Raw genomic sequence first — 14158 nt, 5'->3', positions numbered from 1 at the left:
TGATTTCGACCCTTCGTGCCTACATTTTGAGCTCTAAAATATTTTTATGGTAACCATCATAAAATCGTTCATATATAGATGGTCAAGCAAATCTTGTCAGTAGAAAAAGGCGAGAAATTCATATTTTCTATGAGAGGATATCCTTTCGCGCCTACATTTTTCAAAATTGCCGCTTTTTTCTACTGACAAGATCTGCTTGACCCAGTATAGTAAAACACAATTGAACGAATTTGAAGAAACTGTACGAGTATTAGGTTATCTGTGGTCCTATATAACATAACACCAGCTCGCACTTGACCGTGGCATGTTTGACTTAGTTCCAAAAGTAATGGCGGCCACTTCCTCACCAAGATGACTGGCCGGAGCGTGAGAACAAATTACACATCAAGTGCTTTCAGATCTTAGGTAACAGCACAGACTACAAAGAGATCAGACCGCCAACTCGGGAACAAAGACTATGTACGTTAGACAAGTATATTTTATCTGTACTCCTAGTCATGTATGACGTTTCTTTTTTTTAAATTTTGAATTGATGCGTAGCAAAGGACGTAACGTATACAGCCAACCTTGCGTGACCAGCCCCCCCCCCCTCCTTAGGAAATTAATACTTATAATTGATATAGTTCCCGGCATTTAAATTGAACACCGACTTATACAGTAAAATTGAGTCAGTGTTCAATTTAAATGCCGGGAACTACACTTGTCGCAATAATTTAAATAAAACACAATTTTATTTATTAAACGATTTATTCCTCAGTCTTTTCTTATATTTTAAAAAAGCTTTCTGCTGCATCGCAGGCAAAGTGCGGTTTTTTATCCGCACAATATCCGTTCCTTTTAATATTTTATTAATGTTATTGCACCAATTTGTAATCGAGAACTTTACTGTCACGGAAATAAAATATGACAAAATTTCACGGTGTGTGGTACATTTAAAGAAACTAAATGGATTGTTGAACAAAATTTTTTCCATAATTTTGGCCGTCAGATTTAATTCATGGGCTCGGTGTTCCAAGAATCCGTTAGTTTCTTTAATAATTGTACCGAAACACCGAACAGCACCTCTGGATGGGTAAGTAAGGCGTTTCGTGGCGGCATCATACTCTCTTTGATGAATCCATTTGTGGATTGCGCCTTCTTTAGTAGTAAGGCTTTTTCTGCAACTGTCACATTGATTATTATATTTCTGCATTGTTTTTGTTACCACCCATCCAGCAGTGTACGCTCGCGAATGGAGAACATTTAGTTGCTCCCGTTGGGCCTCTTCTACAGTATCTTCTACATCTCCTACTTTGGGATGACCCGGCTCGACCCTAGCAGTTTCACTATCTTCAAATAATGATTTTAAATTAATTATTTGGTCTGCCGAGTCATCCTCACAATTATAAGCGTCACCATGAAACTTTATCATTCTAGTAATCAATAATGATTTAAAGGTGTTCTTGAAACTGTGGCAGTTGGGGTCGTTGTTCCTATAATTATAGGCCCTGACTTGGCCAAAGAAGTTTTCAATTGGATCTGAATTGAAGAACCTTGGGCGCATTATTGTCATATTTTTGCTCTTAAAAAACTGCCACAGCTTCATGAATGTTTTTACCGTGGCAATAAAGTTTTTTAAGGAAGGCACGGATTTCGGATTTCCCTTGGAATCTACATATTTAATTTTTTCCAGTTTCTCGATGCTCTCCGGCCAAAATTCATGGTGCTTAGATTTTTCTGTCACTGCACAGCGTAGCTCTTTTCCTTTCTTTTGTGAATAGGTTGCTGATCCGTTGATGCTATCAAACAATTTATCAAAGAACAAAACTGTTTCAGCAGTGTTTCTTAATGTTTCACTCACAGGTCTGCCGTCCGCATAGTGAGCTAAAAACAAGAAAATGACCATATTTGTTTATTTTATGCATAATAGATTTGTGAAGTTTAAGTAGGTACTTTATCATCAATAGTATTCACTATCTATACCTATTGTTCTATCTTCATAAATTTCATTTCATTCCCTGCAGCACTTTATAGCAACAGACAGACAAATATTTTCGCATATAATATAAGTAGGGATTCGTGTTCTGAGTCTACTCGGTCTACCGGATATTAATCTAGATATGTACCTATATACCGGGTGTGGCCTGTAATATGAGCAAAAAATTAAACTGTAGGCTGTACTCCTCATACTGACCAACATTTGTTCAGCGACTTTAAAAAATAACTTGTGGTTTGATTTCTCATACACTTTAAAGTTTATTCTAAGACACAATGTATTGCGAATTTTGTTATGTTTAAGGCGTGACAAGCAACGTCTATCACAATGATATGGCGCGGCGATGGCGTCCATTGAAGATAATATTTATTTTGTATGAAAAATAGGGAGTCAAAATACTTCATAATTTTTAAAAGTTGTTGAACAAAAGTGTCACCGTTTAAGGAGTAGAGTCTATGTTTTAATTATTTGCTCATGTTACAGGCCACACCCAGTATAACTATCTTTTTACTCTTGCATTCTACAAATGGGTACCTAACTATTTATGTTAGTGAAAAGGAGAAAAAATAATTACTTACAGAAGTTGGCTGTGTAAGATAGAGCCGAAGACAGTGTGTAACTAAATACTTTTACACAGTTCTTGACCTGAAAAGAAATATATATTTCAGCACTCAATATGTAATATATCGTTAATATATTAAAATACCAATAACCAAACTATATTTTAGCGGATAAAATGCAGCAATGTGAATGCAGTATAAATTACTTGAGTATTAGGATATAAAATCATTAAAATATTCCAACTGGTCATAACATTCTCAATGCATCTATAGGCTGATTATAAGGACGGAACCATTTACTACAGTACATAGGTAAAGCATATGCTAGTTGATTGTATAAGAAAATCTTTAGTTATACTAGATTTCACACATTGAGAGGGTATCGACTGTCAAGTGAGTCAGTGACGCCCTCATTATTGTGTTTTCTAATAAACCAATCCATTTGTCTATAATCCAGTAAGTGTAAGTATATATATTAAAATTGTAGCCCTATTGATTTCACCAACTTTTGTTCATTATAATCATTATTGTCTCATAGCTTTATTTTGCTACATCATCTAAATGGCAAATGGTGGCCACTTTTTTCCGTTCAAGTGATGAAGTCAAAAGTAAGTAACATATAAAACTATATCACAGATTAATTATTGTGGGATAAGTAGGACAACACTATTAATATATACTTATTTATACAGAAATTAATTGGTTTATTAGAAAACACAAACCCCCTAATGAGGGCGTCACTTGACGCTCTGCGCAGTCTTAGTAAAAATCGGCACCAACCTTCATCTTTTTAATTTTTTCAGGTATCACATGCTGGTCATTTAACTTATGCAGCATTCTTGTTTCCATATTATTGCAGTCCGTTTCGTATACATCCACGATGTCTCTCCATGTGGATAATTTTCCTTCAAAGGAAATGTCTTTATTCAAAAAATTATTTCTCAATCCTTTAATAAGATGAGGAGGGTCGAATATAACCATCAGTTTGACTTCGTTTATTGTTACAGTGCCATCTAAAAAAAACACAGAAAATTAAAAAAACACTTCAAATATCACACCTTTGAAATATCTTATTCTATTTTCGAGTTACAACTGTTTTACGATGGCTTTGCAATGATCTGCCCCGCGCTATGGTAAAAAAAATTAAGCCTTGAAGAATTATTTAACATACATCAATTCAAAGTGTTATTAAACCTATAAGTACTACTAACCTGGTTCCTGATTTGTCAGTAATTGGTCACGCGCTGTGTCAGCCTTCAGGCAATTTAGAGCCGCTTGGAAAGCTGACCCTTGGTCGCAAATAAGGGATATCGGCTTTAACCCGCATCCTACAACCGCTGTGATAATATCCACGAGTATACTTTTTAATTCTGTGCCTTTAGTAGCGCCTTGGCAAAAATAAAAGGCTATTGGCTGCTGCCACTTGTGGACAGCTCCTCTCAACATAAACACGAGGGCATGATCAGCGAAATCATTTTTTCTCTCGCCAAGCTCTACTAACCCATTAATTTTATCTTTGTTTTTGTCATAAGACAAGCCAGCCTCTAAAGACATTTCGTCAAATATGACTGAACACAGTTTTTTTTTGTAGCTCCATTTTTCGGTCTGAAATTTAAATACATAGATAAGCGTTAAAAACATTTAACTAAATGTATATATATAAATAAAACTAAATTATATCTAAGATCCCTTAATAAATCTAAAATTCAACACAATATGAAACTACTAAATAAACCGCCAGTGAAAAGGTACCTATCACACTTGCTGCGTTCAATTTCGATGGACAGCCAAGAATAACTCACAGCGCGGGTCAAGGTCCCTTTTAAATTACAATTATTACAATGAAACTCTATAATTTTCAACAAAATGAAAACAATATTCCTTTTATTAAAATATATTTAAAACCGGGTCCAACGCGATTTTTTTTTACTAGGACATCAGTTAGCTGCGACCGCAACCACTGAAACCTGTGTCGAAACGTCGGAAATTAAGGTTACACAATAAATTCGCGTAAGACCAGGTCTTAACTGTTTTAATATGTGATCAAAATACGAAAGTTCAAATTTAATATGCCTTTTTTGCTTTAGTTTTTTTTTTACAATCTTCGCAATGTATTTTTTATTAAAAATTATGATTTCATAATATTGTTTAACTCAGTTATCAATTACTTAATGTAGATCCTAAGATTTTATGACGTAGATACATACCTCTCTTCTTATTACTTCAAATACTTGAGGACAAATCCCAGACTCGATCTTAAGTCCTGCAACCATTTTATTTAGAGTCGATCGCGACGGCAGGATAAAAATTTTGTGCAGGAACCTATAGCACTTAGGGCTTTGTTTCATTATCGACAGTGCTATTAGTTTTTCTTCCAATGAAAATCGACGCCCTTTCTTATTTTTATTGCAAAGGTTGATTTGCATTTTCAAAATAGTTTTCGCATACGGATTCATGTCTTTTGTCAATTCTTGAAAGGATTTCTCTTTGTTGAATTTCAAGGCCCTCTTAGCCCTGTGGTAAAAATCTGCCTGACGTTTAGATTTTTTATATTCGTCGTATATCATTCGGCCCGTTGGTGTCAGGTTCATTAATTTCCCAATCAATCGTTTCCTCTGCTTCTGTGGCCTTTTCGCACTTTGAACTTTAACTTCAACAACACCTGAAAAATATAAGCATTTAATTTAATTTAGGAAATTTTTATGCGGACACTTACTTAATCCAAAATCCTTCCTAAATCGTAAAGCCGTATTCCGGATAGTATGGGTTCTGGGCCATGTCGCGTCCCGAAGTAACTTATATATCATTAGATATAGTGCATAGCCTATATCGAAATGCTAGGAACACAATTTTTGGCTCCGTAACTTTGTTTAGACTAGTTGGGAGGTGAACATATCAAAAGTCCCCGGCTGTAGCCCCGGTGCTGGGGGGTAGAGGGGGGTAAGCAGGTCTAATTTTTCGGTTTTTCACTGATATCTTGGAAACTTTGCGTCTTAGCGACATCCCCCCCCAAACCCAGCACCCCCTATTTATACGAAAATGATACCAAACACGGCCTATCAGCTTCACTAATGTAGATATCAAGATAAAATTGAAAGCCCTAAAATAAACTTTCAAGAGCGGATATCTCAAAAACTATTTAAGATATCGAAAAACTTGACTTGATAAAACTTGTAAAAAGAATTATCAGCTTTTAGTTTGTCTTAGTAGTCATGTCGCTAAGACGCAAAGTTTCCAAGATATAAGTGAAAAACCGAAAAATGAGACCTTCTTTTCCCCCTCTACCCCCAGCACCGGGGCTACGGCCGGGGACTTTTGATATGTTCACCTCCTAACTAGTCCAAACAAAGTTACGGAGTCAAAAATTGTGTTCCTAGCATTTCCCTCTATACCTTCTTATTGCTTGGCCTATGTAATTTATCTGTAAAATATTGAAACATTGTATTCATACTTTTCAAATGACAGATTCAGTTTTTTTTAACATTTTAAAATGTTTGACTTTGGCCATAATTCAATTTAAATGGAAATCGTTACCGCCGCGCGCTACAAATTATTATTCACAAAAAATATATGAGTGCCTGTTATAAAGTGATACTTTTTAGAATGAGGAATAAATGAGCTAAATTGTCCAATATTTTATTTAGTATAAATCACCACACTGTGATTGTAAAGGCCAAAATTGTCCTAAAAATACATATAATATTCATTTTTTGTGCAAAATTCAGTTTATTTGTATGAAAAGGTATAACGATTATTTCAAAAATGAATTCCTCGTCTCTAAATTATACAAAGATGATATATAACTTGCCCTTATTGCTAATAAAATGAAGAAATATAGCATAGATTAGACCTGGGGAGCCGACTATTTCCCCTCTCCCCTTCTTTTGGGTATACGGTATGATTTCGTTGCTACCGGGCCAAATTAGCGCATTCTCCTTCTTCCTCGCGTTATCCCGGCATTTTGCCACGGCTCATGGGAGCCTGGGGTCCGCTTGACAACTAATCCCATGATTTGACGTAGGCACTAGTTTTTACGAAAGCGACTGCCATCTGACCTTCCAACCCTGAGGGGAAACTAGGCCTTATTGGGATTAGTCCGGTTTCCTCACGATGTTTTTCCTTCACCGAAAAGCGACTGGCAAATATCAAATGATATTTCGTACATAAGTTCCGAAAAACTCATTAAAAAAAATTAACCAAATTAGCCCATTATTTGGTAATAAGAGTATGCAAGGCATCTAACACAATAATAAAACGTCTATGAACAGAAATGGGAGACATATTTTATAAGATTTGACAATATCCTTGAAGAATCTTCAGACATAAACGGCAATTAAGCCACCAGTGTTGGGTTGCCTATAATCATATGCCCACTTTGATTAACAATGAAACTATTTTTCCGTCAATGTACTCGTAAACCCCTATCCGTTAGTATGCGATTCATTAATGGACGCACCATGGCCCAAATCGGGACACGGTTCCTTGTAATAGAGATGTGCGCCAATGGCAAAATCATCGGCGGCGGCGTCCGATGATTTTTTGACCGGCGGCGGCGGCGTGATCGGCGTGAAATCGGCGTGGCATAATTTTTGATACTGCATGAGAACGTGGCTGTAGATACTCTACATTAAAGCCTTCTGAGTATTTACTAGGCTATCCAAAACATATTATGTGTGTTTTCTAAATTATTGCCGAAAATTATATCCCATCATGTCACTTGGCAACCATTTATTACCATTACCAACCTAACCGTTACCAACGGTATGTTTAAATATTAAAATAAGAAGGATACTTTAAAACACTTCATTTTAGGCAGTATTTTTATTTACTTTGTAAGCGGAATACAAATAAAACACAAAAAAAATCTTTATATGTTAAGTCTTAAATCTATATTGACTTTTCCCAGCCGCTGTCGCCTCATCTAGGATTTGTTACGAAATAATGATGAACTACATACTTTACATTTGTCTGAACTGAAGTTACAGAAATGTATGTTAGAATAAAGATGTCATCGTTTTCGAAAGTTAACGTCTTGGCAGGTTGATTCGCTCAATAGAATATCTTTGAAGTGTCCCGTTTTATGGAATATTAAGGTCTACTTTGTTTTCTTTACTGCTAGCTTAGTGATGATACTTGGTGATTTAAGTTCCTATAAGTAGGTATAATTGTTTAGGTATAGCTAATTACGAAACTTTAACCTGACTTTTATAATTTTGATTGAAATATATATTGTTAAGTAAAAGAAGCTAATAATCATCATAAAATGACTAAGAATTGATCGTGTGTAATTTTATATGAAATTGTATATGATGTGATAAATAAATCAAATCATATCTATCATATGATGACCCTTATGCGTGTCACCAGCATCACACGAGAAATCATAAAATACGCAATTATTAGTGTGCTCGAGAAACTGAAAACGGTGAAAAATAGAGATACTAATCCTAAAAATACGTGTAATACCTCATTAAATTCGTCATGATGCCTAGAAAAATGTATTCGAAGCGTGTATTAGCACACAAAAAATATCAAAACATAAACAAAAAAAGGGGGGAAAAAAGTAGATACTTATTATTTCCCCAATATCTCAAAAAGTATTAATATTTAAGAAACCAAATTAATATTATAAAAGAGGAGGATATTTCCAATAAAACATTCTATACTTGCAGAACCGTATATCCATTATTTATACTTTTTATTCAATTCAACGCTGAACACAGCCCTCCGCGCCTCATTTTCAGAAAACGCACGCGGCGTGAAAAAGCGAGTACGTAACATTAAATATAATTTTAAAGGTATTGAATAGTAATTGAATTTTTTTTTTTAAATATGGTGTATTTAAAACATGTCAACAAATGTACTACTTGCAGAAATTTATCTAAGTTATTTTTTTCAACAAATTAGGCAATTTTTAATCAACAAAATTTTCTCGAACTACCTTCTTTATTTAAAACTATAAAAAATGTATAAATAACTATCGTAAATTTTTGCCGCTTTCTAGAGCCCTTCTCATATATATGCTATCCATAAATAATGGAGATACGGTTCTGCAAGTATGGAAGTGACAGATGTACAATTTTTGAGTGCTTAAAATTGAGTAATTACTATATTATAAAAAAAAACATTAAAACCAACTATGAATTAAAGATCTAAAAAATAAAGTAAAATTAAAATAAACCTACTTAAAAATTAAACTATTACTTATAATATTATATAAAATCTAAAATATACTAATAAAATATGGAATGGAATTATGGAATGTTTTATTGGAAATATCCTCCTCTTTTATAATATTAATTTTGGTTTCTTAAATATTAATACTTTTTGAGATATTGGGGAAATAAAAAGTATCTACTTTTTTCCCCCTTTTTTTGTTTATAACTTTTGATATTTCTTGTGTGCTAATACACGCTTCGAATACATTTTTCTAGGCATCATGACGAATCTAATGAGGTATCACACGTATTTTTAGGATTAGTATCTCTATTTTTCACCGTTTTCAGTTTCTCGAGCACACTATATAATCGTGGTGACAGCTTGCTGGAGATTCTAAGAAGAAAATAGCATGCTTATGTCCTAGGATATGAGCCTGCTATTTTCTTGACTTAGTTCACTGATTAAATTGACAATCAAGATACTATTGATGTAAAAAAAATGCGTTCTACAAAAACGCTGTGCGATAAAATATCAAATAATAACCTGAGATCCAGAAACTAGATCTTGTTTAAATTAACGCCAAATCGTTATCACGGCTACACCGCAACGACAAAAATGATGGTAATTTGGTTCACTGGCAAATAATAAGCGAAAAAGCATACGGATCTTTAAATTATACCTCTGACACTATCTACTCACTACGCAACATGGAATAAGACACGATACGTATCAAAATTTCCCACGCCGATTATACGCCGGTCAAATTGATCGGCGGCGGCGGCGTGGAAAAATCGTCGGCGGCGGCGGCGCGGCGGCGCGGCGGCGCGGCGCACATGTCTACTTTGTAACTGCGTTTAGTAAGACTCTGACTGCACTAACTAGAACCATTTGTTTAGTTAGGATGCCAGTTAGGACGATTGAATTAGTGTGTAAAGCGTTTTTATATGTTTTCCGAGCAAAACTCAATCTCCCAGGTACTTTATACTTAATTGTACTACAATGTACAAATTGCGGCTAAAATATCAAATATAAATATTGTCAAGGTAAATACTAACTTTGAACTTGAGACTGTTCCCTTGGTGAATTGGTAGAGGTAACCTCCTCAACCGCAACACATTCTGGAATATTTGCTTCTGGCAAAATCTGCTGCTCTTCAGCATTTGATTGTTTGATTGCAGCTTCAGCAGTTGTTACAAAGACTGCTGAAACAGAAATAACAATTATGAAACAATCAGTCTCACACATATGGATCATGCCTCAGTTCTAGCAGGCTCGCACGGGGCATACTCTAGTTAGACTTACACATGATGATCGTTATTCAAGAATTTCGAGACCTGAACAGGTAAAACTTAGTTTCATTAAAATTACTAGTTACACAAATTGACTTCTGAAATTATTAAATTTCCATACACTTAGTATGGAAAATGGTAACGAAATAGGAATATAAACCTTGGGGCTTTTTTTCTCCTATTAGAACAGAGAGACTTCGTGATTCTGAGCACTTAAAATAGAATGACACATTTATTTGATTTTATTTTTCATTACTCAGTGACTATCATCATACTCATAACGCGAAAGACAGAGTGAGATAACCCTATAATGGGCATAAGAGTGTTAGAAATTATGTAAAATTGAACTCTATCACATTGTAATAAAGTTTCAAATGATAGTGGGGAATAGGTATATTGCCTTTGCTTTAAAAATGATTAAGTTTAAGTACTATTTTATGTAAACACTGTCATTGCCATACAATAACATAAAATATTGCCATTGCTTTAAAAATGATTAAGTACTATTATATGTACTGTCACTGCCATACAATAACACAAAATAAGTTTTTGGCCAAAATTTCATTTTTGGTACAAGCTTTTATCGCCGACTGTACTTTTTTTTCCACAAGCAACGAATACTCATCGAGACAATTCTAAGAACCCCAAACACAATTAGGTTTCGTTGTTTTATCACGGAGTTCCTATGGCCACCTCCGGTCTCCATCATCAGATCACCTCGATGACACCATAATATTGCATTGTCACCCGACTTACATATGTATGTAAAATTTCAGCTCAATCGGAAACCGGTAAGTGGATCAAATTTAACTTGCAAGATTTGATTACACACAGACAACGGTCAGGTGAAAGTAAATAAAAGCTTGTAAAAATGATAAGAATTCACTAACCTTCATTGTGTGACTGTACACTAGGTGAAATACAAGCTGTAACCTTCTCAGCTACAACAAGTTCTGTAATAAAGCTGCTGCATAGTTCGGGCATGGTCTCCTTTTCAATGTCTGAAGTTGTCGGGACAGGTTCTGTGGCTATAGAAACGGCTGTAACATAAAATAGCACTTTAATTTTTTTTTATAAGATTTACTAATAACTTGTGATAATATTAAAATACATAGGAAATAGTGTCATATTCATTTATTTAGCTTACCCATAGTCTGTTTTGGTGTATGGCCCACTGCGGTTGATTTAACCCCCGATGTGGATGGAATGGCAGGAGACGCTAAAACAGAAATACATAATAAACACATTAAACCCGTTGAAAATTATTGTTAATAAGGGCTTATAATTATTATAAAATATCTTCCAAAGGACCTACACAGTGCACATTGCTACAAATTTGTTATGGGTAGTTACGGAAATACTTCTATGGGATAACTTTGGCTTTTCTTATATACATGCGTAATTAAAATGTACGTATATTGGTAAGGCATGTAGGTCCTTCCTCTGACAGTTTTGTTTCCTTATTGGAAATATTACTGTGGTAGGGTAGAGTGGTAAAATAAATTCATTGCCTTCCAAAACGGAGTTATTTAGAAAAAGTATATTTGAAATGGCGCCAAATTTTTTAATAAAATTCCTATTGAACTAAGAAATACAGATGACATGATTAGTTTCAAAAGTAAGTTATTTAAATTTTTAGATAACAAAGCATATTATGTATAAATAGATTTTAATTAACTTTTAAATGATAATTTTGGATGATAAATATTTAATAACATATAATTATAGTGTATGTGAATTTTTGTTAGATGATTTTGATAATTAATGGTAACTGCGCACAGCATGCAGTCACAGTCCATAAATGAAAAATTGTATGCCTTACGGCACAACATAGTGATACAGTGATGTATATGGGACCTGTACTTATGTTTGACAAATAAATACTTTTGACTTTTTTTTACTTTTGTGGTGATATTTTATAAAAAAAAATGTTGCCCATGGAAACACTAGCCATGCCTGACCTTAATACAAGAAATTGATTCTTTACATTGCTTGCAGATCTAAGTACCATTAATGAAATATATATGTGCATAATAATATTAATAATGTCTTTGATAAAAAGGCATTAATTTGCACCTAAAATGTAATTGAGTATCTATCATGGCTATCATGCATTTCAGAAAAATTAAACAAACCTTTTTGAGGCACTTGTTGACAGTATGTGTGGTCGTCATGTGATTTACGAACATATGCATGTTCTTTCAGCGGATCCATGTTTTCTAAAATTGATAACAAAATATTATTTTTAAATAACTAAAGTGAAATGTGGTATTATTTATCTACAAATTCTGCATGGTGTTTTTTTAGGATTGGGAAATTTCTATATAAATAAAATAATTAATAAAAGACTGCAACACTTGCCAATGATATCTTTACCCAAAGAAGTACAAAAATGCTAAGCTAAAATTAACACACAAGTGTTAAGATATTAATATCGATCGCATGAAATAATTATCTTACTAGAAACATATGCTCTTATTACAGGAATAAACAAACACTTTGTATTACCTACACATAATAAAATCACCATGCCGTGATTCATGAGTCATCAATTGCATAGAAGTTTATGACATTATCTTTTATGGTCGTAAATGATACGAATTAGATTAGACTGATTTATTATATCACTTCTTATCATTTTCTACACTTACCGGCATTTTCATGAGATGGGATCCCACTGTTAATCTCATCTTGACTGAATAACGAAGGATAAGCCTTCGCGTTGAGACGCCGTGTCGATGCCGAAACAAACCGCTGTTCGAAGTGTTTCTCACAAATAAAAGCTTTTCGAACTTGCTCCGGCGACATATTTCCAAAACCATTTGTTTCCAAACACTTCAACCACATAATGAGTCTTTTCTCAGTACTAGGAAAACGGTACAAAGTAAAAGCGTCCTTTCGCAGAGTTTTACACACACAGCACTGATAATACATTTTGCACAATGCATAAATGCTTGCAGAACTGGGTGATGGATGAATCACAAATAAAGCGGAGAGGATAAGTACAAGAACTTCACTCGATCAACACTTTATTGCAATTGAAAATAATTTAAACTGTTCAAAGTTTTCAACAAACATGGGCGACAACCACTGACAACTGACGTTTAGGCGACGATCGGCCAATCAGAGCGCGGCAAGTTGTCAGTATCATCTAAAAGCAACATGGCGCTATCGTACACATTCCGTTGTACGTAGATTAACAGCCGTGGGTAACAGTAAATAAGTACCTAACATATAAACAATACTTTAATATTTTAAGTAACAAGTGTAGAAGGTAGAAATAACGTTATTGAAGTGTTCCTTTTTCGAAATTTGACGTTTCTATTTTGGTTTTGTACGTCCCTAATGTGTTATATTTAGGGGGCAGTTTTAAAGCCTTTTTGTTCGGTCATTTAAAAAAACCACGAACCTCGCTTATGCTTATTAGAACAATAGTTATTTGTTTTACATTTACAAGGGGGCAAAGTTGTTGTTTAACCGCTCGTGCTAATATTGATACCCGAGCAAGCGAAAGATTCCAAAATTTAACCACGAGCGTAGCGATTGGTTCGAAATATGGAATCTTGAGCGTTGCGAGGGTTTCAAAGCATGAGGGTTAAACATAATTTGCCCCCGAGTGAAACACAAATTTTTTCACCAACCAACCCGAAGCAAATATTAAATGTAAAATATCAAACAAATAAAACCAAATCAAATCCAAATGAATGTTATTAAATATTTATCTTCCAAAATCATCATTTAAAAGTCAATTCTACCACCAAGCATAAGAAAACAACTCAAAATTTGCATTTGATTACTTTGCCTCACATGTGAATAAAATTCTACTTTGCTATCAGTTATTGAAGTGCAAAGTAAGCCTTTCGTGGTGTGGTGAAAAAATAATTATGCTTATTCAAATGAGGGTAAACAAATTATGTATCTTGTATATCTATGTTGCCAAGATAAGGGTTATAAAACCTTTAGTAATATTTTTACTGTAGGTATAGTTAATCACAATTTACTTACCGAAGATTGGTTAACATTTAAAATGAAAACATAAACAAAAACAACGCTCCCAAAGTAGATATCTGCCATCCTGGATTTCTTTTCCAAAAAGATATATATCTCTACAGTTCGCGTTCTAAGTACCTTCTGCAGTCTATTTGTATCAAACAGGGGAGCAAGGTAGATACTTT

The 14158-nt window shown here is 34.2% G+C and overlaps 2 protein-coding genes across 3 annotated transcripts in view; one reads left to right on the top strand and one right to left on the bottom strand.

Moving 5' to 3' along the window:
• LOC134804308 (neurogenic locus Notch protein) overlaps positions 1–14158 on the top strand; it is a 159501-nt gene that overhangs the window by 53522 nt on the left and 91821 nt on the right. The window lies entirely within an intron of this gene.
• Positions 2546–13162, bottom strand: LOC134804279 (uncharacterized). 2 transcript variants are annotated; one of them, XM_063777274.1, is made up of 9 exons: positions 12635–13162; positions 12119–12202; positions 11131–11202; positions 10874–11023; positions 9750–9896; positions 4743–5197; positions 3747–4140; positions 3316–3548; positions 2546–2620 (listed from the first exon to the last, which is right to left on the bottom strand). In XM_063777274.1, the coding sequence occupies exons 1-9, from the start codon at positions 12915–12917 to the stop codon at positions 2546–2548; spliced, it is 1893 nt and encodes a 630-aa protein (XP_063633344.1). In that variant the 5' UTR covers positions 12918–13162. The 2 variants fall into 2 exon arrangements, with proteins under 2 accessions (XP_063633344.1, XP_063633343.1); XM_063777273.1 differs by lacking the exons at positions 2546–2620; positions 3316–3548 and having other exon boundaries at positions 3706–4140; positions 9750–9893.

Source organism: Cydia splendana, chromosome Z (genome assembly GCF_910591565.1).
Source record: "Cydia splendana chromosome Z, ilCydSple1.2, whole genome shotgun sequence".
Classification (NCBI taxonomy): domain Eukaryota; kingdom Metazoa; phylum Arthropoda; class Insecta; order Lepidoptera; family Tortricidae; genus Cydia; species Cydia splendana.
The sequence above is the reverse complement of the archived record's forward strand: the minus strand, read 5'-3'. Positions and strand labels throughout refer to the sequence as shown.

Coding starts and splice junctions, on each gene's coding strand:
- LOC134804279 (XM_063777274.1), bottom strand. CDS start 12,917: ATGTATTATCAGTGCTGTGTGTGTAAAACTCTGCGAAAGGACGCTTTT. Junction 5,198..9,749: donor GGAACAGTCTCAAGTTCAAA/GTTAGTATTTAC, acceptor TATATTTTTCAG/GTGTTGTTGAAGTTAAAGTT. Junction 4,141..4,742: donor TTGAAGTAATAAGAAGAGAG/GTATGTATCTAC, acceptor TTTAAATTTCAG/ACCGAAAAATGGAGCTACAA.